We start from the raw sequence: 26,247 nt of genomic DNA on the forward strand, positions 1-26,247 counted from the left end.
TCCACGTTCATTGGCTTTCACATGGTACCTTCTAAAAACCATGATTATGATGAATACATCTGTTTCTTTTTTTAATTACTGATCATCAAATAATTAAAACATGCAACTTAACAAAGAAAAAACGATACAAGAACTTATCATCAAAACTTTGGATAATAAAAATCCACCCATACAGATCTCTGTAGAGCTCAAAAGGAAATAAAATTACAACCTTTAAGAAGAACGAATGTTATCTCTATAATCCTCTTCGCCACTGCTCAAGAAATCCTCGTCACCATCGTCTTCATCTTCATCTTCATCTTCATCTTCATCATCCCCACCATTATCATCATCTTCATCCACACCATCAGTTATAAACCCCACTAGACCACCACCACCTTCAAGGAGCATCCCTCCATCATCATCAAACTCGCTCCCACTATCTTCATTGTCATCGCTACTAATATCATCATCTCCACTATCGCTATCATCTCCACCTAGTCCCAGAATTCGGTCCAGGTCATCTTCGTCGTCTTCATCATCTTCATCTTCGTCCTCCGTTTCATCATCATCGGGATCGGAGTCATCATCTGTTGGTCTCCGTCTACCAATCTCATACATCCTGGCCGAGGAAAACATATCTTCTTGGTCTTCCATTGTGATCAGCCCAAGGAACGAATCTGTTGGTTCTGTGGCAAAGTCAAGAAGACATCGGTCGACAGGTATAGTGGCAATGTCTGAGTAGTTGACTGCATCAAGAGTGCGGAAAGCAGCAAACAAGGGATGTTTCACACGTCGTGTGTGAACAGCAGACATAACGTCCTCAATGTTTCTCCTCAGCATTGCGTATATAACATCTCCCCTGAAGTTGAACGTAATAGCTGTCTGGTCCAGTGATGGTACACTTCGAAGAAGCTTGTAAGACCTCATGTCCCAGACCTCTGAGTTTATGATCACCTGTAATAGAAACGACATATCTATAAGCCAAGAAACAGCAAGTAATTTTTTTACTATATTATAGCGAGTTAATGTCGAATATTTAAAACTGTTGTGAACAGGTACTGAGGGATGGGTTTTATAAGGTTGTCTTAGAATGTTCTAGGGTTTGGTTGAGAGACTCTCATCAGGTTTGGTAAACTGGAATAGGAACAACAATTTCATAGCTTTGGTATAATCACATTGATTCAGATTAAAGAGTAATATGATTTATCCATTACCTCGCTCCTAGAAGGATGAAAACCACCGCCACCATAATCGGTAAATTGATCAAACCGACGGACAACCTCTGGGACACGGCGGTCCCAGAGAACACCGTTCCACAATATCAGTGTATCGCAAGGGCTAAAGTGTACAAGAGAATAAGGATTACTTCTGGAAGATGTGATTGTGTCCGTGAGTTTCTCGCAAGGAGTGCATGTCTGTACGTCATATAGAAGAACATCTTTTGTTGATGCTTCACAAGAAAGCGCTGCAAAACGTAGCCCAGAGTTGCTGAATTTCGCAGCCTTGCATCCATCAAAGGAGTGTCTAGGCCCACCAGTTATAGAAGACGCGTCCCACAACTGCACATCACTGGAGCTCGAAGAAAGCAACAACTGAGTATCACCAGAGACATATGGCTGAACAAGTGTAACCGGAGCTTGATGACCTTGAAAACTCTCAAGCAAGCTACCGCTGCTAGCTTCAAATATCTTCATTTCCCCAGCATGACTACCTACTGCTATATGATTAGTACCTCCAAGAAGTGCAATGCATGTAAAGAGAGCAGTCTCATCCCGGAAAGATCTCCAAGATTTGAATCTGCTGAAAACAAATTGACGATCCCTGCGATTCCCATGGACTCCACTGTAGAAACTTTGAAGCTCACGGGTACCAAGACGGCCAGTGATGTTTTGTGGAGCTTCCAGTAATCTTTTAGGATCAGGACAGACATGCGGATGTAGGAGAGACACAGGGGGAAGAGTTGTAATTGGAGCCAGGCACTGCCTGTGTTGGTGCTTCAAATACTGAACCACAAGGGAGTCTAGTGATAACCGTTCTGGATTGGAAGGCTGGGGATCATTGGGAAATCTTAGCTGAGAAGCAGGTGTCATCTGGCCCAGTCTGGAGTTCCCAGATTGGTTGGCATCTAAAGCGGAAGTTGGTGTTAGCAAACCTGAGCCATCCACAATGGATGAATTTCTACGTAAGGAAGCCGTGGTTGGACAAGCTGGAGATCGTGGTCCTACCTCGCCCAAATTGATTCTTTTACCTGGAACTGATAACTCTGGGTCTCTAAGCTCAGACAATTTCCGTTTTCTCGGAAAGGAAACCGGGGTCTTAAATTGAGCATCGGCGTCAAGGTCGTTCTTGAAAACTAATTCCGCAGCAGTTTCTGATGTGTCTACCCCAGCAGGATCTAAATTCGAACTACTATTTATTCTCTGTGTAGACTGAGGTTGAGCGTCATGGGAGAAAGATTGCTTTCGTGACTGCAAACTAAAGCTAGGGGAGAAAGTCAACTGCTTCTTCTTTGCAGATGGAGCTGTGTCACCTCTTGAACTAGGATCTTCATCACGTGCATTGATTTTGGGTATGCTGGGGAAAAATCCACTGTTAGCACGGCCTGAGGGCCATTGTTGTTGTGCTACTGGTGTGGGGATCTCCTGTGTTGAGGGAACCAAATGTTTCTTCTTGGCAGATACAGCCGCATTACATCTAGAATTAGGATCTTCTTCATGTGCACAGACTTTGGGTTTGCTGGTGAAAAATCCACTGTTAGCACGGCCAGAGGGCCATTGTTCCTGAGCTAGCGGCGTAGACATCTCCTGCGTAGAGGAATATGCAATAGACGAAGGGGAAGCCAATGAAGGTAGAGGAGTTAATTGAGCCTCTTTTAACAGAGCTGAAGCAGTTTCACCAAGACCTGATGCCTGGAGGTGCTCATGGATAAGGAGCAAAAGCTCCTTAGAATCATAAGTTATAGGCGTTGCTGCTGCAATGGCAGCTCTTTCAATACGCCTCAGTGTTGGAGTAGCAGCATCACTGGCTGTTAGTGTAGTCGCATGCCCTGAATTTGTCACTATCTGTAAACACATAAAACGCAATTAAACATGTCTGCAAAACTTCAACAGAGAAACAAGGAATGAAATAATCACTAATTACTTACGAAGCACAAAAAGAATCCCATAGCGACACATTAAACAAGAAAAATAAATCAATATAGATGATTACCCCTATTAGCTCAAGCGCCACCTGAGCAAGTTCAGCTTGCCATCTGCCCTGATCTGTGCCACTTGACTGACCACCTGAATCCCGAATTAGTTCTGATAAACTCTTTCCAACCTATAACCAAGCTTGGAAAGTCAGAATCTATCACCAAGGATGCCTGCTCAACTTCATCAGATGTATCTCACATATGAAAGAGGATAAAGATAACCGGGAATGAAAATTGATATTCTACCTCAAGTTTAGTCAGTATTTGTGCAATTGTATCATCTCTAGCTAGACCAAGAAGTACCCTGCAAGCCAGTGCTCGTAGACAATCTGGGGTAGCAGGGGGATTCACATATATTCTGGGCTGAAGAAGTTTTAAAAGAATTTTTATACCATCATTCCCACGAACAGCTTCACGGGCTTGACGATAAACCTGCTCCAACTTGGCAGCAAGGCCAGCAGAACCAGTTCCTGCTCCTAAGAAAATTCTTCGATCCCCAACCAAACCTGAAGACGCTGGTGGAACAGGAGTTTGCGGAGCATTACCAGTGGACAGAGTACCTAGAGAACCATCACGGGCAGTGGCTTCACCGGGAACAGGTTGATTATTTTGTGCAAGCGGTGGCTTATTGCTTAATGATGGTGGTGGGCACACCAGATTGATTAGGACATTTAGTGCAGGCTGTATGATCTTCAATCACAAAGAAAACATGAAGCAGGCAAGTATCAATGAGAAGCAGAAGAAGCAAGACAAAATCTATGTGAATAATGGATAGAAGTGGACTACTGACCTCAGGGTCTACTATGCTGTTGGAAATATTTGTTGCATCCAGAATGACGGCAATGCCAGCACGATTGTTGCTGAGTGTGGCATGCGCAATTGCTTTGCGGCCATCAGGTATTGATGTAACTATGTGAAGAACACCAAAAGCATACTGAAGTAGATCATGCAGATAACGATCTACTGGTGGAGTCTGCGCATGTGACCATAACGTTAATACATGGTAGACAACAAAGTACATGAGGAGAGTAAAATGCTAAGTACCTGACATAGTTCTAACATGGTAACATGTCCAGAGGAGGCCAAGAAGTTATTGACAGCAGGCCACTGAGTTCTCACAAAGGTCGGACCCAACTTCCTATCCTTCTGTAACTGAAGGAAGATAGCATCAACAGCTTCATTGCTGATGTCAAGGGGCTTATAGGCTGCCCTTACATTAGGAACATTTCGTCCACCGCCTCGGCTACTTCTGCTAGGACGGATTGAATCAACAAGCAAAAGAAGATGAGCTCTAAAATATTGGCGCAAAGCAAAACAGGTGTGAAATGCCATCTGTTTCTCTGAGGACGTCATGACTTCCGGAGCAGATCGGTCAGAATTAGCACCAGTTCTAACTGAGGCTGCATTTCTAAGAATTGCAAGGAGTTTCTGCAAACTATCATGAGCATCAAATGCATCTAAAATGGCTCTGAAGACAAATGCAGCAGCAAAGAATAAAGCTGAATTTTTCCTGGCTTGATCCTGGGAACAGTCGAGAAGTTCGATAGCTAATTTAACAACTTGATGTACGAGATCCGATGGAAGTGCACAAACACGCTCCATTATACCCTGAGAAAATTTGAAGGTAAGAACAAGCAGGATTTATACAACTTCAGCGATTGTCAGATTCTGATAGATGAAGGTGAACAAAAATTGCAATAGAAGTCGTAGAAATTTGTTGTTTTAATTACCTGAAGAGAGCCAATGGTGTATAAGCAAGATGAGAGACCATAAAAGGTCTCAGAGACCCTTGGAACAGCAAGCAATTTTTGTATGCCACCCCGGTCAACAAACATCGCAGCAAACTTCCGGTGAGCAGCCAAAGCGCAAATTAACTTCATGACATCAGGTAACAAAGGAGACACGGTAGAACTGTCATCAAATTGGGATGTACGTTCCAGCAGCATAATGCATACATCAACACCTTTTTCATGGAGTACAGGCCCAAGAACCTCGACATATTCTCCCAGTATCTCAAGGCACTGGATGCAATATCTTTCTTGTAACTTGGCCAACGATTCGATATCTGGAATTGAAACTTCACTAACATCCGCAATTTCTGTAGTCTGATCAGATGTGACAGAAGTAGGATTTCTGCCACCAACCAAATAGCAGAGTGTAAGTCCAGATATAAATAATTGATAAAGAGCAGTGATAATATCCATGACACCATAGCATGACTGACCTTGAAACCTCAGCGGCATCTATGACTGTAATAGCTGCACGAGTAGCAGCAGACACAGCAGCTTCTTCACTGCCAGTAGATTTGAATTCCTAAATAATATAAAAGAAAGACGATCAATATAAATATCAGTACCTAAGAGCTTCATTAAGGAAATGAAATCACTAACAGCTAATCACAACAACAACAAAAAATACATGCCTCCAAAGCAGCAGTTTTAACAAGCTCTGCTGCAGCATCACCAGCTGCTTTAGCTGCCTCATCAGGAGCATGGGCAGCTCTAGCTTCGGTTTCAGCAGCTCCAACTGCTCTCTTTACTAAATCAGTTATATTTTTGGTTCCTATAATGCAACCTTGAAAACATTCATCACCCTCCTCTCTTTCTATCTCCATCATACCAGACTTCATTTTCCCCAGACATATGGTCACGTCTTCTGCATTTCTGCCATCTGAAGATTTTGATAGATCCTTATCTCTGACAACTAGACGACCTGATCTAGGAGACGCCAAGAAAACTTCTGTATCAGTTGCACCTTCATTAACCCTTCCTCTCCCCCTTGATTTTGATCTGTTAAGTCTGTGTCTTGAAGGGTCATCTCTTCCACTGTTGTCATCTACAGGTTTCATTTTACAATCAACAACACTTGAAACATTAAATCTCTCTCTGCCATCGGTTTCAAATTCGCCATCAGATTGTCCCATCTCTCTGCCGGAATCCATCTCAAGAACATGGTCACCTTCAACAGTATCCACAACCTTACGCACCCTACTTCGACCTTCTTCTTTTGTTTTTAAGGACACGTGCTTAGTCTCAGTTGTGTGAAGGGCTTCTCTACGGCTTGTGCTTGGCTCTCCAATAACTCGTACTCGAAGATAATGCATAAGCTTAGCAGATAGTCCTGATGTCAAAACGTCTTCAACTAATTGCCCACGACTTGCATGAGTCAGAAAAAAAAAAGAAAAAATATATATATCAGCTGTGGGCGCCAAAACATTTGCAAAAATGGAAAGAGACAACAAGTTGGGAATGTTTTAGTCAATACCTCACCAGAGAGAGAGCAAGAAGGCCTGTAGAGTAAGTCTTTAACATTTCAGAATCTGTGGGTTCCTTCCTGCCAGGGTCTTCACCAGGAAACTTGACTGCCTCTTCCATAACCCAATTTTTAAAGTTGTCCGTAACAGCATCGTCGAAAACATGAGGATACTGAAAAAAAAAACAGAATTGAGTCATGAGCCAACCAACGAACGAAAACTAAACGTAAGGGTAAGTAGCAAGAAATTCGTGAACTTTTACCATCCAAGTAAGCGAACAGTTCATTAGCAACCTTGCAGAGGCAGCCTTTACCGCGGTTGAGTAAGCATTCTCAGATAGAAAAGTTGAGGATATCAATTCAAAAAACTCATCATTTTCCTGCCAAAATCAAGTAACCAAAATCAGAAGAAGAAACCCACCCATGATTTTTTTTTAAAAGGAACAATCTTTAAAAAAAGACTTACTCGGATGAGATTACACAGCTTGCCACTGTTATGACTATTGCGAGCACTTAAGTACTGTCCAGTCTCCTCTAAGAACCTGCAGATACAAGTAAGCGTCAAAGCTAAAGAAAACTACAAAAATCAAAAAGAGAGAGACTGATAGCTAAAGGTTAAAAGAAGACATACGAAATAGACAAAAACTGAGACTCCTGAGATTCGAGGAGATTGCTAAGTTTGTGAAGATTCTTAGGATTAGGGTTATTAGCAACGGAAGTAATATTTTCCATAAGGTTCGTCGCCTCCAATATAAGTTCGTCATCTACACTCTGTTCACCTCCTCCTTCCTGTTGTCCTCCTCCTCCTTCCCCAGGGTCAGCTTCCTCGGTATAATTCGCCAACTCTGTAATCGCCTCCGCCGCTGCAGCCGATAGCTCATCCTCCACCATCGGAATAGGGACTTCGGCATGCTCTTCTCCGTCCATAAATCTCCTCTCTCTTTTTTTTCAGATACGACGATCAATTCAGACGTTGGGATCGCGGATATTACTAAGCTACCGGAAAAAAAGAAAAGAAAAAATGAAAGGGGAAAACGAAAAAAAAGCTTATAGTTGTAAAGAGAGAGTAAGAAACGCAGCAGAAGACGGAGGTGGCCGAGGTAGATGGAGACGACAAAGCTAAACCGACTCAATACTAAATTATAACCCGACCCGTTTTTTCCACTAAACAAACCCTAGCCCATTGTTTTTAAAACTTGGGCCTGTTAAAGGCCCATATTTGTACTGTCATCATTACGACGACGTTTCATTGTTCTGATTAGGAGGATCTTTCATATCGCCGGCGACTGAACTGTTTCTGGATATGGATGGAGGGGAAGCTTCGTCTGTAAATCAGATCGAGAATTGGACAGAGTAGGTTTCGAATTCGATGTTAATTTGATTTTAGGCAATCAAATCGATTGAGGAGTTTGTTTGATTGGTTTCAGAGAGCAGGATGAGCTGAAGAAGAAGCTGATCGAGTACGATGACTTTACATGGAAGTTATCTTCATCAATGGAACTGTCTCAGGGATCGGAGATGCTTAAGTACGTTGGAGGTGTAGATATGAGCTTTTCCAAGGAAGATTCATCCGTCGCCTGCGCTTGTCTCGTTGTTCTCGAGCTACCTTCTCTGCGTGTAGTCCATCATGAGTTCTCTCTTCTCCGTCTTCATGTTCCTTATGTCCCTGGATTTCTTGCCTTTCGTGAGGTTCCCGTCTCCTCGAGCAAAATGCTCTGTTGTTTTCATTTGCTTGACTGAAGAAGTATCTCAACTCCCAAAATTGGATCTTTTTTGTTTTGTTGATGTTACAGGCTCCGGTTCTCTTGCAGATTCTGCAAAAGATGAGGGATGATAAGAATCCTTTCTATCCTCAGGTTTTGGTTTTCTCTATAAATTTTCTGTAATTTGCAGTTGGCTACTCTTAAACCATTGCTTCTGAGTTGTCTTTTTAAGTTTTTTGCTTTTTTATCTTCTAAAAGTTTCTTACTTTGTTTTCTTACAAAGGTACTGATGGTGGATGGAAATGGAATACTTCATCCACGAGGTAATAAACATGAACTTTCTCTGTTTACCTTAGGTTTTTAAGTTGCATCTCAAGATTTGTAATTTATGGTGTTGGATGTAATTGTGTTCTAGGATTTGGCTTGGCGTGTCATTTAGGTGTTCTTGCTCACCTCCCTACCATTGGGGTCGGAAAGAACGTACGAACTTCTCAGAAAAATCTTTGGAAACCGTTTTTGCTTGTGTCTCATTGTGCCATCGGTTATTGCTTTTCGTGCATGTGCATTTGATCATTAATGTTGAATATATGGTTTGTAACATATTCAGCTGCATCATGTGGATGGTCTGAATCAATCTGAGGTGAGACGGTCACTTCAGCTCAAAGAAAACGAGCATGAGCAAGTTATTTCTTTGGTAGGGAACTCTGGATTTACGTGGGGAGTAGTAAGTGACTTTGCTTTAACAATTGCTGTCTATAATATGTCGTGTCTCTTTCTCTATACCGTTCTATTAGTAGTGATTAAATCACTTTATAAGTAAAGAAACTTCTCCATTGTGGATTTGATAGTGAATTTAATGGTCAAGTTGTAAAAATTACTTTCAACAGGGATTTCGTCCAACTCTGAGTTCTCTAAAGCCCATATACATTTCGGTTGGCCATCGCATATCACTTGATTCTGCTGTTGAAATTGTCAAGATGACCTGCAAGTACCGTGTTCCCGAACCTATTAGACAGGTAAGTGATGCATTTTGATATATGCCAACAAACAGATAGTAATTTGTGAAAAGTGGAAAGTAAGAGTCTTTAAGTATTAAACTATTAATACAGACTACTATATGCAGGCAGATATGAGATCAAGAGCATATCTCCAGAACCATCAAACTGAGCCTTTTAAAAGAACCAGGACTGCGACGACCGGATCAGGTAGCTTCTGATGTTTCCTCCGCCATTCTAACCCTTATCATATTACTATTAAATTCTGATAAGTAGCTCACATGTCCCTTTGCTTCCTTTTTATGTCTACTAGACTGAACCTTATTCTCTCGAACAAGGCATTAAACACTATTCCATAGAACTCTCCAAAGTCTTTACTTCAATGGACAGATCACGTCACTGAAGATCCACCCCAATTCTCTCCTTGATTTATCTCACTGACTCGATGATTGCAAGATAATCAATGTTGTATCTAATACATTGGAATGTTCTTTACATACATACCGTAAAGCTTAGTGTAAATAGAAAGAGTAGGAAAGTGGACTAAGGTCATGGTATAATTTTTAGTTGTTTGGGGACCTTTTGGGATATTAGAAGAGTTTGAGGTTCTCCACAACAATTCCAGTGGTCTTTGGTTTGGTATTTCTCTTGGTTCACCACCGTCTGTAAATCGTTTCTCATTTAATAATAAAGTAAAAGTTTTCTCAATCTTAAGAGACTATTAATGGTGAACATATTCTCAGCAGTGACACCTCCTGTAGCCCTCTTTTGCAGAAAAACCTGCTGGACCAATAAGGTTGTGTTGTTTGAAGATATAGAAAACTTTAGGCTTGGAGCCTTTTTGTTCATTATGAGCTCTGATCACTAACAAGAGAGGCAAAAGAGAGACAGCGAACACCAAACTGCTATCCAGAAGAAATAGATAGATCAAACAAAAAAGACATAAATCTCACTGTATCTTTATGTTCCTCCATAAACACCAAAGTTTCACAAAAGAAATAATCAAACCCATTAAATTTTCTTCAATGTATTCACAGAACAATATACAGACACATCAAGTAGAGTAGCAACACTGCCCTCGGTCGTGTCAAAGGCATCATGGTACTTGCTTCACTAGAATCATCTTTGATCATTATCTTGAACTTGCAACTCCCAACAGAAGGATCCCTGTTAGTGATTATAGAGAGACCGGGGAACTTACACGCACTGTCGAGCTGATTACTAACCTGGAAATAGCTATTGAACGCATACGAAACATTCTGTGCTAAATTCAGGCTACCACAAGAGGAGCCATATCCAAGACTAGTGCAGTCCGCATGATCACAAGCGTAGCTCACACTTGGTCCCAACTGAGGATCTTGAAGATTAGCAGTTGGCGCAAGAATACACCATTTCTTTGCCAAATAGTGCACATCTTTTGCCGGTATCAGCCCGTTACCGGTACCAAGACTGAGCTGATACTTAGGGCGTCCATCAATGTAAAAAATTCCCCAGTGTCTTTCAAAGTTACCAGGCTGAATGCTTTTGGCATCTTCATCAATAAGACTAAACAAGTACGCATCCATTGCACCAGGTCTCATAGGTGTTCCTTTATTAGCCTTTTGACGGTTCATAAACCCTTGATTATACCGCCTAGCATAGACCATGTTTGCGTTCTTATCTCCATCTGTTGGCCACCCAACTTCCCCAACTATAATAGTCAAGTTCCCAAACCCATTCTTCTGCAACGACCATACAAGTGTATCGTAGTTTGCATCAAGAACATTGTCGTAGATTCTTCCATTGTCGTTTATAGGATCACCTGTTCCATCAAAGAAAGCAAACTCCACAGGGAAATTGGGATCGTTGTAAAGACTGATGAAAGGGTAAATGTTGATAGTGAACGGTGCTTGGTTATCACTCAGAAACTTCACAATGTTTAACATGAGATCACGGATTTCAGGCCTGAAGTCTCCATCAGAAGGGAGATTAGACGCACTTTGGTACACATCAGCGTTAAGCGGCACTGTGACTTTCACCTGAGTAGCTAAACCGGCTTTGATGATAGCTGATTGTATATTCTGAAGAGCAGGAAGAGTTATGCTCTCAAATGTTCCATTGAATGCCTTTAGGAAAGGCTCATTCCCAACTGCCACATACCTAGATTTTAAACACACATTTTGTAACTTCAATCTCAAAGAATCAAAGACTATCTTCAAAGTTTCTATTTTTTTCCCTCATCAACTGTAATCAAAATCTAAAGATTGAACCTTTAGCCTAAAGCTCTTGATTAGAACAAACAAAGAGAATATGCTGTTTCAATTAGATATAAGCACAAACCTGATATCGACGCCATTGGAGGAGACATGAGCAGAGACATTCTGAGAGACCCACCTCTCGGCGGCTGCAACGCTTCCGGCTATAGGAGCAAGCAAGTCGTTAGGGATTCCGACCATAACCTGAATCCCTGTCCGACTCAAAGCCTTGAGAATCGCCGAGTCGGCCTCGAAAAGTTTCACCTTTTGGATACCGTTTTCACGGAGAAGTCTCACAACCGTAGCTGGAGGTAGCGGATGCCTCGCCTGTGAGCCCCAGTTCACACCAATCCCTTCAACTTCAATTAACAAGCTTCCGCATAATAAAGTGACTACGAAAAAGACAGCAAAAACACCTTTGGACAACATCGGAACCAAGAGATGAATCGTAAAAAAACCTAAACCAAAAAGAAAACAGCAAAAGAATCTGAAACTCTCTGGTTAAAACGAGCTGAGTTTTGTTTGAAGAAGAACACAGCTGAGTTTTGGCTTTACTTCTCTAAATCAATCGAGTATCGAAAACATCAACTACAGTACTATACTATCTTATTAGGTGGATTTTGGAGAAGAAGGAAGAGAGAGTTGAAGAATTAAGATTGAAACATAACAAGACTTGGGAGTTGAGAGAATGTTTTGTTTTTTTCCTTGTATTTAGACATAGAACATAAAACGAAAATGGCTTTTTTTTTATTGTCTGTCCCAATGTCTGAAAGGCGGTGTATATGCTTTTTGATTGGTACCCCTAATCAGTAATCACACCCAAAAAAAAATATTACGAATACGAAAAACAATAATTAAAATTTAATTAAACACGACTAAAAAGAGAAACATTTAATGTTTAAGTTTTAAACATCTAATGGTCTACTTCGTAGCTGTAGCTTCTTCACAATACCACTCAAAAAATCAAATCTAATTTTATATTATATTGATACGGCTATCAATGATAATTTAAGAACAAATTTCCTTAAAGTTTAAAAAGTTAATGAATCATATATATGGACATAAATAACATCAATATCTGAAGATCTGGGTTTGCCAAATTTGTTACTGTTATTACTATAATCAACAAGTACTGCGAAATAAAAAAAAGATGGTTTGATGTGAGGCAGGGGCATGTGGGTGAGGTCAAGCAGAGGTGTCAAAAAAAGAAAGAGGAGGGAATCTTTTGAAAGATTGAGAAGCAGTGTTTGTGATGCTCTCAGGTATTATTAAAGTTAAAAATGCAAAATTAAATGTTTTTTTTTTTTTTTCCTGTGAATGGGAACAGTGAAACAGGGAATGTAAAGAGGTCGGCAGGTACGGTTGGTGTAGGACCATTTATTACTTCTCCTTCAAGCCGCTCTCTCTCGTTTATCTCCTTAATTACAGTATCATTGTTGAGCCCATTCTCGGCCCACTTATGTTTTGTGATGAATTTTTGAGAGCTGAATTAAAGAAGAAAAAAAAAACTTGATAAAACCAACATATGCTTGTCGATATGCTTGTTGTTGTTGGGAACTTGATAAAACCAACATATGCTTGTCGATGTGCTTGTTGTTGTTGGGAAACCCATAAAACTTAGTAATGATCTTTTTTATTAAAGCTTTCTTTTTGGAGTTGTTAAGGATATTGTGAAATATTGAAGCACTAAACAATAAATCTAAAATGACTTGGATATCCACTCTTAACTCAATTTATATAAGCTTTTCCACCTCAAGAAGGTAATGAATACACTTTTCCACGTTTTTATTAAATAGAACTTTGCATTTGTCTTTTTACCCCCAAAAGATCGATTGTCCAATGGTGGACATGCATTCACTGATTCTGCAATGACTTTTAATTTCTTCTTTCTCAACAACAACATTATATTTCAATCACCCACACATAAAGTATTTCGTCTTCCTCAACAACATTATATCAGTCACCCACCTTCATGGCCACACATAAAAAGCCTTTTTTATTTCTTTGATCAAGTAACGTTTCCACCTACTATTCAAGTCGATCGTGTAAAATTCAACAATCGAATCTTTATCCTTACATCATTAAATCTATAAGCCAAAACAAGAAAGGCGTGACCTAGAAGACGAGAAAGATAAAAAGTATAAGAAGTATCGGTTGGACGTCGAGTCCAAATATTGTATTTCAATCTAAACAAATAAGTCAAACCAAAATCATGTTATCCACTCGTAGTCGTAGGTTTTAACTTTAAACTTGTACAATAATAATCTAAAGATGAAAGTGGAAGAGCTGTCATCTTTTATGGGGAGACAACAAAAAGCCCGTTTTGTAACCCATCATAACTCTCTTGGAATGATTAGATATTGAAAAGAGAATGTGATATCGGGTTGGTTTGATTTGATATATTATTTGTTGTTGATTATATAACTTAGAGAAGCATCAATTTAATTTTCAAGGGAAAGTGATAAGGACAAGTAAAGCTCGAGGAGGGTGTAGAAGAAGAGACCGTGGCCAATTTTGGTCTGTACATTGTAACTTTTGTGTGTGAGTCGCGATCAGTTCACCGACCGGATAAAACGCATCTAGCTTTCTGATTCCTTGCTATCGTTAAAAAAATAATTCATTTTTTATCTAATCATAGATTATTTTTATTTTTATTTTTTTCCGTAAATATCTATATGTGGGAAGATAATATATAAATATAATTCGAAAAAACATTTTAAATTGATAAATAATACTCAGAAAAAGTAATATGATGACTGATGAGGAAGTAAATCTCTACATTTCATAAGATTTTATTTTAAAGATACATGTAACGCAAAAAAAAAAAAAAAAGAATGATAAATATCGAATCTTTTATTGAAGGTCAACAGAATCTTGAGTGAACCTAAAAAAAAATAAGCAATACTCGTCAACGCTAAACCAAATCAACCCAAAACAAACCTTATCCTCCGATCTCTCTCTATCTCTGTGAAGCCGCAACAAATCTCCCCATATTCATTTCAATCGTCGTCGTCGTCTCGGTGAGTCTCCCTACTGTACTTTTCTTTCGATTTTGCCGTCTCTGTTTTCTGTTTAGGGGGAAATCGAGAATTTTAATATATTCTTGTTGTGATTTTCTCGGATTATATTTAGGTTTAGATTTAGACGGAGGAGAAGAAGAGACAATTATGGCGGTTACTATGAAACATATGTCGTTGATCGTCTCTGCGTTAGGCGTTGTCTCCTTTGTTTTGGGAGTCATCGCTGAGAACAAGAAGGTATTATAAATAAAAAAAAAGTCAACAACCTTGAGAATTTTCGTGTTCATAGTGTATTTTGATTTCATGTATGTCTTGGATGCTTTTGGTTGTTTTATCGAATTCTTCGTGTTACTAAATGGCACAAGAACTTTGAATGAGATTTTGGACTTGTCTATTAGTATTAATCAGTGAATCTTCTCCGCACTACCTTTTGTTACCTCTTGGATTTCTTGTTTGTTTAGGTTTCTTTTGGTTGTTGTATGTGCTAACACTTTGGTTCACGTTGCTGTTTACATTTGTTTTAGTCTCAGTACAACATTTTTGGTTTTGCAGTGATCTTGTACACTACTCTTTCTCACGGCTTCATGATTATTATATCTAATGATAGAGAAACCTATTGTACTCATCTTAACTTTGATGGCCTACTGCTAAATTTTACTCTTTATACACAATTTTTTTTTAGCTCATCTCTGTCACTGAGATCTCTCTCCAGGAGGATCTTTTTATATGGTTGGGGGTAAACCACTCCGCTTACTTATTCAATGTGTTATTGATTGTGTGATTTTTTTCTCTTCTTTGTGTGTGTTTTCACATTAGCCTGCATCTGGGACTCCAATAACTGGAAAGGGAGTAGTTATTTGCAAATATCCATCTGATCCGACTGTTGCTTTGGGATACCTCTCTGCTGCCTTTCTCCTTGCCTGCACTTTTGCTGGCTACAAATCCTTGTTCATCTCTTACAAGGGAAAGTCTGTTCCTAACTCTGCCTTGTTCAAAAGCACCAGCTTCTTTGTCTTCTTCAACATTGCCTTGTAAGCAAGCACATCATCTCCTTTTCAATCTCGTTTTTGTTTCACCAATACATCTTTGGTGGTGGTGACTAATTTTTGTTTCACCAATACATCTATGGTTTTTGTCTTGTAGGATAACATCTGGACTGGCCTTGTCTCTGTTGCTCTGGCCAACGATTACAGAGCATCTTCACTTGACCCGTAATGTTCACCGCAACTTAGAGACCAGCTGCCCCACTGCTAAGACCGGTCTGATTGGTGGAGGTGCCTTTGTGTCATTGGACTCGTGCCTTTTCTGGTTGGTTGCTCTCATGCTCGCTGATAACGCCCGTGAAGACCATTTTGATGAAGTTGAAAACAGAAACATCGATGGAAACTCTTCCTCCAGGGATGTTAATCTCAAGATTGATGCTTAAGAGAGAATGGTATTGGGTTTTCAATTTGTTTTTTCTACTTGTTCTATTAGGAAATGATCATTCGTTTCTTCTGGTTTCCTGCGACTTCTTTTTCATAAAAATGATTTGCTAAAATGTTATTGAATTCCATCCGAGCACCTCGATGCTTTGTGATTCTTAAGTTGTACATAATTCTCGTGACTCAAGATTAAATAATCTTTTCGTTATATCTGTTGTCTCTGACATAATTTTCTATGATATAACACTTTGAAATAACTCTATTCAACATTATTCTTTTTAAGAACATACCATATGCTAGGTAGCTTGAGTTCAAGTGGGAACTGGTAACACATTGATGGCACTATCACAAACCACAAACTCCATGTTAGACTGAAGGTGCTCTTGTTTGATTTAAGAACCACAAAACCAATTAGACTGATCTTTTTATATCAAAACCAATCTTATTCTTTTTACGCCAGGATTGTGGTAATATAACTGGGCCTAGGTATAGCATATCTGTAAAAGCCCACAAGAAAGCCCAACATCAGTAAAATTAAACCCTGTGAAAAACCCTTTCTTCGTCTTTGTCGTCGTCGGCTAGAGAACAAAGATTCACTTCCTTTCAATTCATTCAGTCCCTTGTGAGCTCAATAGAGAGAAGAAGAGAGACGAAGAGATGCCGCTCGGAGAGAGAGGAGGATGGGAAAGGAGTGAATCCAGATACTGCGGCGTTGAGACTGATTTCACCGAAGATGTTACTTATCTCCTCAACTTCAACATTTCCACCGGCGGTTTTGACTATGTCCTCGCGCCTCTGGTTCGTTTCTTTCTTCCTCCCGAATCTCTCTCGTCCTTGTCTGTTGTTACTGTAGACATTGGCGATTCGAAATTTTATATCATATCTTTAATGGAGTTTGCTTTTTATTATTTACTGCAGATGAACCCTTCGTATAGGCCGAGCTTGGTGGAAGGAAATGGTGTAGATACTCAGGTTCTTCCAGTCTCTGGCTCTGACTTAGTCTTGTCACCTTCTCAATGGAGCAGTCATGTTGTTGGTATGATTCTCTTTGCTTCTCCCCCTGTGTGCTGCTTTTGTGATGGTTATGAATGATGGGTTTTCATATTAGTTGTAAACTTTTTCATTCTCTAGGAAAAATTAGTTCGTGGATTGATTTGGATTCTGAAGATGAGGTATTGCGGATGGATTCAGAAACCACATTGAAGCAAGAAATAGCTTGGGCTACACATCTCTCCTTACAGGTGCTTGTGAATCTGTGGATTTAACTCACTGTCTATTATCTCTTTGTTATCTTGGCTGCAAAGTGATTTCTTTTTGCAGTATTAGATTGTTATGATTGAGGAGAAACAATCCTGCTAATGTCTGTTATATGTCACAGGCATGTCTTCTTCCCACTCCTAAAGGGAAATCGTGTGCCAATTACGCCAGATGTGTGAACCAGATCTTACAAGGGCTGACTACCTTGCAGGTGGTGGTTTACAAATTCCGTGCTGTCGGTCTAGCTTTTATTTAAGATGAGAATTTTCTTTACAATAGCACCTTCAGTGAAGCTCTAACATTTTATTGTTTCTTCTTTGTTTTGTTTAAATGTCGTTCTGCGCTGAAGTTATGGCTGAGGGTTCCACTGGTGAAGTCTGATGGTGATTCAATGGATGATACCTCAGAGGGACCGGTAAGACGTAGGATCAAATTTGCTGCAAACTTAGAGATTGTTCATACTTTTTGTGCCGTCTCAGATTTTTTAGGGACTTTCTAGTGCAAAGCCTTCCGGATCACTTGCTGTTGCCTGTGTTAATAGGCCTTTGCCACCGATAATTACAAATGAATGTTTCTATCTGTTCACGTTTTTGTAGGCTTTGTGTTAGGATCGCTCTAATATATATTCTCTTCTATGCAGAATGACTCCTGGGAGCTGTGGAATTCGTTTCGTCTTCTTTGTGAGCATGACAGTAAGCTGTCTGTTGCTCTTGATGTTCTGTGAGTTGAGACTCTTGATCATTTTTGTTAATGTGGACCCAAAATTATTTTCCACTCTTCAAACATAACACCATTTCCTTTATGTAGGAGTACGCTACCCTCTGAAACTTCACTGGGACGCTGGATGGGAGAGTCTGTGAGAGCAGCCATAGTCAGCACTGATGTAAGTGCCTGACTTTTTGCCGCATTATTCAAAACTCGACTTTGAAGTCCTGTGAATCACAAAGTGCTTCTATTTTGGGTTTGCAGTCTTTCCTAACAAATGCTCGGGGTTATCCTTGTTTGTCAAAACGCCACCAAAAGCTAATAGCAGGATTTTTTGATCATGCTGCCCAGGTAATAAACATCCCACTCTTTGTGATATTGAACGCTAAATTCAAATCCTATTTTGATTCACAAGGTCGATTTTTTCCACTCAACCTGGGATTCAATCTTGTAAATGCAGGTTGTAATTTCTGGAAAGCCTGTTCATAATCTTCAAAAGTCTCATGATTCTAAAACGGAGGGTAATTTTTCTGTATAATCTCTTGTCCGCTAAGAGTTAGCTTTTATTCTCTGTGCTTGTTTTCCTAGCTCAACTTATCACGGGCATTGGTTATAATCATAGTAAATTCCAAGTTTTGAGCTAAATGGGCATTGTTTGTCAGGTACAGAGAAACATCCTCTGCGGACATATTTGGACTATGTTGCTTATCTGTTCCAAAAGATGGAACCACTTCCTGAGCAGGAACGCATCGAGGTTGTTTGTTCGATCCTTTTGTCTCAGTTCCTCTATGTTTTTTTTTATCACTAGATGCAAGCAGTCAGATACAACTCAATTCTGACAGTTATATTACTTTTTTTACAGCTGGGCTACAGGGATTTTTTGCAGGCACCCCTTCAGGTTAGCCTCTTACATAAGTGATACTGGTTTCCGTCCGTTCATCAGAATAATATATCCTGTATGAAAATGTGCTATTCTTACTGTAAAGAGCCTCTACTGCTTTTTTTCTTAATGAATACAGCCTCTTATGGACAACCTCGAAGCTCAAACCTATGAGACGTTTGAGAGAGACTCTGTTAAATACATCCAAGTATGTTGCTGCATATGCTAGTTTTTTTCCCTTACATCTGAAATTTTAACACCTTTGGATTCCCCTCTCTTATTTCTGCTTTAGTTTGCAGAGGAGAGTGGGCTGATTGATGAATCATGTTGAACAATTAATTATTATACTAAGAATTAGCTTAGTTTGGTTTTTAAAACATGCTTTTAACTTTCTATCATCTTTATATTGTTAGTATCAAAGAGCAGTTGAGAAGGCCTTGGTGGACAGGGTACCTGATGAAAAAGCGTCCGAGTTGACTACTGTATGTCACATGTCAATGTTTTGTTTACAAAGTGGCAATTTCATTATATAAGTTTTGTTTCTGGTATATTTGTGAAATACTTCAGTAGGACTAACGATTTAGTTTTTAGGTGTTGATGGTTGTGGGGGCAGGAAGAGGACCCCTTGTGAGGGCATCGTTACAGGTAAAGTCCTGATGCGATTCCATGCTGATTACAAGGATACTTTGAAATTCATTTGTCTCCTAAATCTATTGTGTTCATTGGTTGCCGTTCCCAGGCAGCTGAAGAAACTGGCCGGAAGTTGAAAGTGTATGCTGTGGAAAAGAATCCTAATGCAGTAGTAACACTCCATGTGAGTTGTCAACACCGAGTTAATTTTAACATGGCTATATTTTTTTATCTTGATTTCTTTAGGACTTGCGGTGTAGTTTCTAATTGAGTATTGTTATTTATCCTTTCTGACAGAATTTGGTTAAGATGGAAGGATGGGAAGACATTGTTACGATAATATCCTGTGACATGCGTTTTTGGAATGCTCCTGAGCAAGCTGATATATTGGTCAGTATGTGCAGATTTTTGTAGCTAATACTCATGCCGACATTTTAGAGTTCATCTAATTCTCGTTTGCCTCTTCTTTGCAGGTTAGCGAACTGCTGGGTTCTTTTGGAGACAATGAACTTTCTCCTGAGTGTCTCGATGGAGCTCAAAGGTTTTTGAAGCCAGACGGGATTTCAATACCATCCTCGTATGTGTACTCCTATGTCTTCGATTAGTTGAATTTCCATAATAAAGTCATCTGTTCTTTTGTTTCTCTAACTGGAGGAGGAACATCATCTTTACTTTTTCAGGTATACAAGTTTCATACAGCCTGTGACAGCTTCGAAGCTTTACAATGACGTAGGTTCTTCTGCTATTTGCTATGTGCTCTTATTCACAAGAATTTTCAGATTAGCTCAAGAAGTTTTCATCTATTTGGCAGGTTAAGGCTCATAAAGATCTTGCGCACTTTGAAACTGCTTATGTTGTCAAGCTGCATAGCGTAGCAAAACTTGCTCCTTCCCAAGATGTGAGTGTCTCTCTGTCTCCAGCATTGTTTAATAGCTTAAGGAGGTCTCTTTGAATACATTTATGCAAATCTTGCAATCTCTCCATCTCAGGAATTTTGGTTTGGTCTTAATTAGGTTTTCACATTTACTCATCCAAACTTCTCAACAAAAGCCAACAACCAACGCTACAAGAAGCTTCAGTTCAATCTACCAAGCGACTCTGGCTCAGCTTTGGTGCATGGTACGCTTTTTTTCTAGTCCTTTTTGCTTGTTAATGGGTTTTTTCATCTCCATTTCTGTAATCTGAAACTGAATCTAATGCGATCATACATAACTCAACAAAAACAGGATTCGCTGGCTATTTTGATTCCGTCCTTTACAAAGATGTCCATCTTGGGATTGAGCCTACAACAGCAACGCCAAACATGTTCAGCTGGTAGTGGCTTAATGTTTAAAAATGGTGTTTAATACTTGAATCAGTTGATTCACTCTTTTCTATCGAACCTCTTTACTTAAAAACCGAGACTATATTGTGTTGCTTCTGGCAGGTTCCCAATCTTTTTCCCATTGAGGAAGCCTGTGGAAGTTCACCCTGATACTCCATTAGAAGTACACTTTTGGAGATGTTGCGGTTCCTCAAAGGTAAAAGAAAAAGTTGAAACCATAAAGATTCCACACAACAACTTCTTTTTGTCTAAAGAACTATTATTGATTCTCTGATATTTGGTTTCAGGTTTGGTATGAATGGTCGGTGTCTTCACCTACTCCATCTCCGATGCATAACACCAATGGCCGTTCGTACTGGGTTGGCCTTTAGGATCAGAGAGATTTTGACTGATGACGAAGAAGTTATGTAATCTTATTGTGCTGTATTTTTATGTCACAAGGAAGACAAAAGTTTACGAGTGAAACAAATCTCTTTTGACCTTATTAATGTTGGTATTTTTTTCATTGCACTTTTAATACAGAGTTATCTCTATTACACACGCCTGTCATCTCAAACGGCCAAAGTTTACAAGTGAACCAAATCTCCCTTTTGAGCTTATAAATGTTTACTTTTTGCAGTAATTTTGTTCAACTTTTAATACAGAGCTATTTCTAATTCTAATACATGCTGTCATCTCAAACGGCCAAAAACAGTACAACAAATCCTGCATCTTCTGTTTGACAAAACATCGTTCATAGATTAAGAAGTTGCGTTTAAGGAGTTTTGCTGCTGTTTTTGAATCCATTCGTCGTAATCTTTAAGTAATTGCTGAAGCATAAGGGGAACGAGTGTATCTACCAGAGTCTGCATTACTCTGCAATCATCGTATCAAAATATAACATTTGCTCGACAATTCGAGCCAAGAAGCAGGATAAAGGTAAAGTGAACAACAATGTACACTTACAGATTCCCAGGAGCCTCAACAGCTGATACAGGAAGCATAGTGAACGGTCGCGTTGAGATCTGCTATGAACAAGGGGGATTTTGATTAACAGCGGAAATAGAGCTTATTCATATACATAAACCGCATCAGTGTCATAAATATGAACTATCCACATTCCACACAATGATGGATCACAGAAGAACATCACTGTGCAGTGCGTATTTGATACTCTTAAGGCTACATACGACTGCACGAGAATGAAGTTACGAGGGAATGAAGAAACTGAACTGCAGTACACTACCTCTAGAGTGACATTTAATCTCACGTCAACCTCCAAAAATGGGTCTGGATCTTCCATGTTCCAAGTCATGCAGTTTGTCATATTTGCTGCGAACCAGAAATGGGAAAACACTTGTATTACTTTAGAAACCTTAGAATTGAAGTAATATTTTCAAGTGCTTTTGTTCACAAGACGAGAGTTACCTGAAAACCTTTCACTTTGGCTCTCCAACAACTCTGAACCCTCCAACTGCAAGACAACGGTTCAAAACATTTGTTGGTAAAAAGGAAAACAATCGAATATCAGATAAATCAGAACAGTGGGTCTTCTTCATCCAACCTTGCAGGAAAGCAGCTCAACTGTACAATCTTCCTGTGTGGGAGTGACCCTCAAAATCAGTACTGGATAAACTTCATAGCTCATTAACTGAACTTTTGGCAATGTACATCTGCACTGTAAGACAAAGATTTACTATCTCCCTTTACAGACAAAAGCATATTTCCATATATATCTTCTAACAGATAAGAAAACATCTCATGAGCTTGTGATTTGGATATCAAGCAGAAAAATCTATGTCTATAATTAGAGATACACTCTTTAGATACTTCTACTTAAGGGGTATAACATTTCCTCTCTTAATAGTTCCCACCTAGAAAACTAAAAGAGGCTTACATATATAACAAGCAAAGCAATGAAGATCCTAAAACCTATGGAAAAGACCTTAAAGCCAGACAAGTAACAGGGAAGCTTTCTGTGTCCAGTGAACATTGATAATCTTGGGTATAAGAAAGAACCTGTAAGTATCATCACTATCCTCAACTAGATGATAACTCTGCAAAGCCTTAGCGTTGATTACAGCCTCCATGCCAGATGGGTGTTTCAAGAACTCAGTGAAAGTAAGCTCCTTTTCTTCATTAATCTGTAGATTGATTCTCTGCTTGGAGGAAGCAGAGAGATTCGCTTTCTTTGAATTAGAAATCACCAAAGCTCTTTTGCCACTATAACCATTCCCCATATGAATTCTCTCCCTGAAACAGAGTTCTTGACCTAAATCACTAAACCAAAAACAAAAAAAGAAGAAGATAAAGTAAGAAAGTTTAAATACCTGAGGATGGTGTTAGGGTAGGATCTTGGCAAACCCAGGAAAGATCCATGGCTTTCTGAAGTTGCAAAAGTTCTCCATCCGTTGGTAATCCCATTAATATCCATTTCTCTATAAAAGGGTTAAGAAACCCTAAATCTTAAAAGAAATTGATTCGTGCTACAGAAAGAGACTTATCGCTTCGCTCTTGCACGATCATCGTCGTGTACACAATTAGTGACGAGGAGAGTTCTCTCCGTCAAATGACCCATAAAACTCTATCCGCCATTAATGGATGTGCTCTGATGAAGACACATAACGTTATTGCTCTTCCACGTGTGTTTCTCGACTACACAGTAATTTACAAAAATAATCTAAAAACACAACAAACTCAAGACTTCGGGTTACAAATTTATTACACAATATGTTCTAGTATTGATACATCAAATTTATTACACGATCTGATTGAGTGTCACAATGTGATACGAGGAAACAATGGTTCAACATCCGAAGGAGAAGCTGAAGCCACAGTACTAGAGACCGGAGCAGTAACACCAATGCTCCAAGAATCGCCTCTGTTTAATATCTTCACAACTTCGTCTTCTTCTTCTTCTTCTTCCTCCTCGTCAATCTGATTCTGCACCTGTGAATCCTCTGGAGAAGTACATATCCTTTCCAGCTCAGTAAAAACTTCTCTCATATTCGGACGTTTCTTTCCTTTGGAGCTCAAACACTTCATCGCCAGCTTTGCTACTGCCATTACTTGTTCCGGTTTGCAGTCATCTCTTATTCTAGCGTGCATGATATCAGAGAGTCTCTTCTCTTTCATGGCAAGTCTGAAATGCTCTGCCAAGGCTACTATCTCTTGAGTGCTTTGTACCGTTATCACAGGCTTATTTCCAGTAATAAGTTCCGCTAGAACTACTCCAAAGCTATACACATCACTCTTTTCAGTATATTGGCTGGATTGGTAATACTCAGGATCCACATACCCAACCGTACCTGAAATCATCGTTGTCCAGTGAGTTTGATCTATGGTTACTGACCTAGATGTTCCGAAATCAGCCACCTTGGCTCTGTACTTTTCGTCTAGTAGTATGTTTGTTGACTTGATATCTCTATGATAAATTGGAGAAGATGCAGCAGAGTGAAGATAAGCAAGAGCTCCTGCCATATCCACAGCAATGCGTAGACGCATTCCCCAAATCATAGTGTAATCATCAGATTCCTCATGGATATGCTGGAAGAGGTTTCCGTTGATGATAAACTCGTATACTAGCATAGGTACTTCTGTCTCAAGACAACATCCCAAGAGTTTGACGACGTGTCTATGGTTTATCTGGGAGAGAATCACGACCTCATTGATGAACTCTTGTAGTTTGTCTTCATCTATAACTTTGGATTTCTTGACTGCAACGGTTCTGCCATCTACGAGCATACCTTTGTACACAGTACCTTGACCCCCATGCCCAAGAACTCTGTTTTCGCTGAAGTTCTCGGTGGCTTTCTCTAGCTCTCTCGAGTTGAAGATTCTCGTCTTTTCAACATTGCCTTCTCTTGTATTTAATTCTTGTTGCAATAGTAGTCCCCCGTTACGTTTGAAAAACTTCTTCTTCCTCTTTGTCATCCTTCTCTTTATTAAAAACTTTCTCAACCACCATACTCCACCAACTAGGACTAAGACCCCAAAACCCGTACCCGCCCCTGCAAAACCGCACAAGAATATTATAGGTTGATCTCACTTGCTATATAAAAGCTCTATATTTGCTTGGAACAAAAACCACTGACCTACCTATCATTATTGCTTTAGTCTTATCGCCCACACAGCGATAGCCTCCCTCGTAATTCACACAAGTGTCTGTGTCTTTACAGTATACGGATTTGTCTTTACATTCATCAATATCTAAATTTAAAAGATGAGTTTAGGGATGATTTGTAAAGAAAGCTCAAAAGATGCGTGCAACACAAAAAGATAATAGAAAGCGTAAGGAAGGAACATATACTGACCTTTGCATCCGTTACTAATATATGGGTTACCTTTATAACCATATGTGCATCCACAATTTACATAACTTATCTCAGATGTAATGGTTCTGGCGCATGTACACTTTCGTGCAGGTTCAACTAAGTAAGTAGTATTCTGCTTATATCCTCTGTAGTTGCAGGCCAAAGAGTTCAGGAAAGAATTATTTTTCGTCTGGATCACCCATCCTAGACTAACCGTAGCATATCGCTTAGAAAGTAACTGTTCTGTTTCGGTCCCATTCGCCAAAGTGTAGAATCCATCCGTTAAGAAGGCAACTGTACACTGTACTTTTGTCGTCGAGTTTCCATCTTTGCTCTCTGTTCTTATACCAATAACTTGTTGAGGCTCGTTTGGTAGACTTGCCTGGCAACATCCGTTACCATTGCATCCTGTTTCTTCTGGTTTCTTTTCTGTACAATCTTGGTCCTGAGAATAGGGTAAAACGCTGCTCGAGCACCGGGTTTCGACAAAAGGGATGCTATTGCTATGCGAGTCTTTGCTTGTATTGCAACTCAACTCGCATCCTACCATGTTCGGCTTTATATACATCAACGAGACTTTGCTGTTGCAACCAACCGCTATGAGGCTGTTTGCGCTGTCAATGAAGAAAGGGGTACCTGTGAAGTTCATTTTTGATCCGCCAGACTCGTCGTTTCCATCGCTGAAACATCCTGTGGATGTAACCGGGTATTTGACACGAACTAACCCAAATGATTGATGACGATCTTCATCAAATGATAGGAAAGTAACATAACGTTCTTCAGATGGAGGAGAGATACTAACAACTTCTTTGCCAATTGCAGAAAGGAAAGGGACAGGCTTTCTTGAAGTTGTATTACGACATTCAATTTCGTAATACTTCTCGAGGTAGCAATCTTTTCCAATTCCAAAAGGGTATCTGATAGAGACTCCTCCACATTTACTTTGACAAGTGGTTGAAGCAGCAAGATCTGCAGAAATTAAAAACAGCAAAAGTAGCAGCGTGAAGATATTCAAGAAGAAAGACCAGTTTGTATTCCCGTAGCTCATGTTTCTCTACTCTTAGCAAATTTGATATTCCTAAGTTTCTTTCTTCAATACTATAAAGCAGATGGCCCTTGCAAGTGGAGACAGAGTATAATATTTCTTGGGGATAATGGTCTTCACCTTTGAATATTTTAGTGTTCCCTCTCTTTGTATTTTTCTCGATCAGATCCACTTTATGGCGGAAAGATTCTCTTTTACTGGTTTAAATATGGTTAAAGTCTTTAAATTTGATAATTGATTACAAAAAGAAAGATAGAAAGCTATACTCGCAAATGCAATATTCAAAACAGAAACAAAAAACGTGAAAAACA

At 39.6% G+C, this 26,247-nt stretch overlaps 7 protein-coding genes across 11 annotated transcripts; 3 read left to right on the top strand and 4 right to left on the bottom strand.

Annotated features, from left to right (window-relative positions):
* Window positions 1-44: 44 nt before the first annotated feature.
* On the bottom strand, window positions 45-7,354 carry LOC104730180 (DDB1- and CUL4-associated factor homolog 1). Of its 3 annotated transcripts, XM_087478211.1 has the most exons (13): window positions 7,059-7,354; window positions 6,894-6,969; window positions 6,691-6,807; window positions 6,440-6,600; window positions 5,598-6,330; window positions 5,400-5,488; window positions 4,906-5,308; window positions 4,220-4,783; window positions 3,966-4,148; window positions 3,422-3,865; window positions 3,193-3,303; window positions 1,197-3,044; window positions 45-936 (listed from the first exon to the last, which is right to left on the bottom strand). In XM_087478211.1, the coding sequence occupies exons 1-13, from the start codon at window positions 7,352-7,354 to the stop codon at window positions 214-216; spliced, it is 5,748 nt and encodes a 1,915-aa protein (XP_087334337.1). In that variant the 3' UTR covers window positions 45-213. The 3 variants fall into 3 exon arrangements, with proteins under 3 accessions (XP_087334337.1, XP_087334338.1, XP_087334339.1); XM_087478212.1 differs by lacking the exon at window positions 3,193-3,303 and having other exon boundaries at window positions 3,479-3,865; XM_087478213.1 differs by lacking the exons at window positions 6,691-6,807; window positions 6,894-6,969; window positions 7,059-7,354 and having other exon boundaries at window positions 6,445-6,586.
* A 235-nt stretch (window positions 7,355-7,589) lies between these two features.
* LOC104730181 (uncharacterized) lies at window positions 7,590-9,833 on the top strand. Of its 2 annotated transcripts, none has more exons than XM_019233782.2 (9): window positions 7,590-7,780; window positions 7,855-8,116; window positions 8,221-8,283; window positions 8,414-8,453; window positions 8,546-8,610; window positions 8,738-8,854; window positions 9,018-9,146; window positions 9,254-9,335; window positions 9,439-9,833. In XM_019233782.2, the coding sequence occupies exons 1-9, from the start codon at window positions 7,731-7,733 to the stop codon at window positions 9,441-9,443; spliced, it is 813 nt and encodes a 270-aa protein (XP_019089327.1). In that variant the 5' UTR covers window positions 7,590-7,730; the 3' UTR covers window positions 9,444-9,833. The 2 variants fall into 2 exon arrangements, 1 of the variants encoding a protein (XP_019089327.1); XR_015574401.1 differs by having other exon boundaries at window positions 7,654-7,780; window positions 9,240-9,335.
* A 198-nt stretch (window positions 9,834-10,031) lies between these two features.
* Window positions 10,032-12,674, bottom strand: LOC104730182 (glucan endo-1,3-beta-glucosidase 5). The gene is made up of 2 exons (XM_010449313.3): window positions 11,445-12,674; window positions 10,032-11,264 (listed from the first exon to the last, which is right to left on the bottom strand). The coding sequence occupies exons 1-2, from the start codon at window positions 11,786-11,788 to the stop codon at window positions 10,157-10,159; spliced, it is 1,452 nt and encodes a 483-aa protein (XP_010447615.1). The 5' UTR covers window positions 11,789-12,674; the 3' UTR covers window positions 10,032-10,156.
* A 1,413-nt stretch (window positions 12,675-14,087) lies between these two features.
* Window positions 14,088-16,011, top strand: LOC104730183 (uncharacterized). Its single transcript, XM_010449314.3, has 4 exons — window positions 14,088-14,379; window positions 14,492-14,616; window positions 15,196-15,410; window positions 15,523-16,011. The coding sequence occupies exons 2-4, from the start codon at window positions 14,527-14,529 to the stop codon at window positions 15,803-15,805; spliced, it is 588 nt and encodes a 195-aa protein (XP_010447616.1). The 5' UTR covers window positions 14,088-14,379; window positions 14,492-14,526; the 3' UTR covers window positions 15,806-16,011.
* Window positions 16,012-16,086: 75 nt separating this feature from the next.
* Window positions 16,087-21,139, top strand: LOC104730184 (protein arginine N-methyltransferase 1.5). Its single transcript, XM_010449315.3, has 24 exons — window positions 16,087-16,180; window positions 16,264-16,601; window positions 16,722-16,839; window positions 16,935-17,044; window positions 17,182-17,271; window positions 17,410-17,475; window positions 17,701-17,780; window positions 17,868-17,943; window positions 18,030-18,116; window positions 18,226-18,286; window positions 18,428-18,519; window positions 18,628-18,663; window positions 18,785-18,853; window positions 19,059-19,127; window positions 19,237-19,290; window positions 19,385-19,459; window positions 19,573-19,665; window positions 19,749-19,852; window positions 19,956-20,004; window positions 20,087-20,173; window positions 20,289-20,394; window positions 20,502-20,589; window positions 20,702-20,795; window positions 20,887-21,139. Exons 2-24 carry the CDS (start codon window positions 16,461-16,463, stop codon window positions 20,968-20,970), a joined length of 1,929 nt encoding a protein of 642 aa, XP_010447617.1. The 5' UTR covers window positions 16,087-16,180; window positions 16,264-16,460; the 3' UTR covers window positions 20,971-21,139.
* On the bottom strand, window positions 21,073-23,268 carry LOC104730187 (uncharacterized). 2 transcript variants are annotated; one of them, XM_010449318.3, is made up of 7 exons: window positions 22,909-23,268; window positions 22,598-22,831; window positions 22,143-22,251; window positions 22,007-22,052; window positions 21,825-21,910; window positions 21,545-21,603; window positions 21,073-21,454 (listed from the first exon to the last, which is right to left on the bottom strand). In XM_010449318.3, exons 1-7 carry the CDS (start codon window positions 23,010-23,012, stop codon window positions 21,340-21,342), a joined length of 753 nt encoding a protein of 250 aa, XP_010447620.1. In that variant the 5' UTR covers window positions 23,013-23,268; the 3' UTR covers window positions 21,073-21,339. The 2 variants fall into 2 exon arrangements, with proteins under 2 accessions (XP_010447620.1, XP_087334348.1); XM_087478222.1 differs by having other exon boundaries at window positions 22,143-22,256; window positions 22,909-23,224.
* LOC104730186 (wall-associated receptor kinase-like 18) lies at window positions 23,245-26,049 on the bottom strand. The gene is made up of 3 exons (XM_010449317.3): window positions 24,892-26,049; window positions 24,677-24,787; window positions 23,245-24,588 (listed from the first exon to the last, which is right to left on the bottom strand). Exons 1-3 carry the CDS (start codon window positions 25,937-25,939, stop codon window positions 23,357-23,359), a joined length of 2,391 nt encoding a protein of 796 aa, XP_010447619.1. The 5' UTR covers window positions 25,940-26,049; the 3' UTR covers window positions 23,245-23,356.
* Window positions 26,050-26,247: the final 198 nt, after the last annotated feature.

The sequence above is a fragment of the Camelina sativa genome, chromosome 12, assembly GCF_030686135.1.
Source record: "Camelina sativa cultivar CO46 ecotype springtype chromosome 12, ASM3068613v1".
NCBI classification, from domain to species: Eukaryota; Viridiplantae; Streptophyta; class Magnoliopsida; order Brassicales; family Brassicaceae; genus Camelina; species Camelina sativa.

Coding starts and splice junctions, on each gene's coding strand:
- LOC104730183 (XM_010449314.3), top strand. CDS start 14,527: ATGGCGGTTACTATGAAACATATGTCGTTGATCGTCTCTGCGTTAGGC. Junction 14,617..15,195: donor TCATCGCTGAGAACAAGAAG/GTATTATAAATA, acceptor TTTTCACATTAG/CCTGCATCTGGGACTCCAAT. Junction 15,411..15,522: donor GTCTTCTTCAACATTGCCTT/GTAAGCAAGCAC, acceptor TTTGTCTTGTAG/GATAACATCTGGACTGGCCT.
- LOC104730182 (XM_010449313.3), bottom strand. CDS start 11,788: ATGTTGTCCAAAGGTGTTTTTGCTGTCTTTTTCGTAGTCACTTTATTA. Junction 11,265..11,444: donor TCCAATGGCGTCGATATCAG/GTTTGTGCTTAT, acceptor TTTAAAATCTAG/GTATGTGGCAGTTGGGAATG.
- LOC104730181 (XM_019233782.2), top strand. CDS start 7,731: ATGGATGGAGGGGAAGCTTCGTCTGTAAATCAGATCGAGAATTGGACA. Junction 7,781..7,854: donor CAGATCGAGAATTGGACAGA/GTAGGTTTCGAA, acceptor GATTGGTTTCAG/AGAGCAGGATGAGCTGAAGA. Junction 8,454..8,545: donor TGGAATACTTCATCCACGAG/GTAATAAACATG, acceptor ATTGTGTTCTAG/GATTTGGCTTGGCGTGTCAT.
- LOC104730187 (XM_010449318.3), bottom strand. CDS start 23,012: ATGGATATTAATGGGATTACCAACGGATGGAGAACTTTTGCAACTTCA. Junction 22,832..22,908: donor TACCCTAACACCATCCTCAG/GTATTTAAACTT, acceptor ACTCTGTTTCAG/GGAGAGAATTCATATGGGGA. Junction 22,053..22,142: donor TTGAGCTGCTTTCCTGCAAG/GTTGGATGAAGA, acceptor GTTGTCTTGCAG/TTGGAGGGTTCAGAGTTGTT.
- LOC104730180 (XM_087478211.1), bottom strand. CDS start 7,354: ATGGACGGAGAAGAGCATGCCGAAGTCCCTATTCCGATGGTGGAGGAT. Junction 6,808..6,893: donor AGCTGTGTAATCTCATCCGA/GTAAGTCTTTTT, acceptor TGATTTTGGCAG/GAAAATGATGAGTTTTTTGA. Junction 5,309..5,399: donor GATGCCGCTGAGGTTTCAAG/GTCAGTCATGCT, acceptor GGTTGGTGGCAG/AAATCCTACTTCTGTCACAT.
- LOC104730184 (XM_010449315.3), top strand. CDS start 16,461: ATGCCGCTCGGAGAGAGAGGAGGATGGGAAAGGAGTGAATCCAGATAC. Junction 18,664..18,784: donor TTTTGCAGGCACCCCTTCAG/GTTAGCCTCTTA, acceptor TAATGAATACAG/CCTCTTATGGACAACCTCGA. Junction 19,128..19,236: donor AAGCGTCCGAGTTGACTACT/GTATGTCACATG, acceptor TTTAGTTTTTAG/GTGTTGATGGTTGTGGGGGC.
- LOC104730186 (XM_010449317.3), bottom strand. CDS start 25,939: ATGAGCTACGGGAATACAAACTGGTCTTTCTTCTTGAATATCTTCACG. Junction 24,788..24,891: donor TATTAGTAACGGATGCAAAG/GTCAGTATATGT, acceptor TTTTAAATTTAG/ATATTGATGAATGTAAAGAC. Junction 24,589..24,676: donor GACTAAAGCAATAATGATAG/GTAGGTCAGTGG, acceptor GCGGTTTTGCAG/GGGCGGGTACGGGTTTTGGG.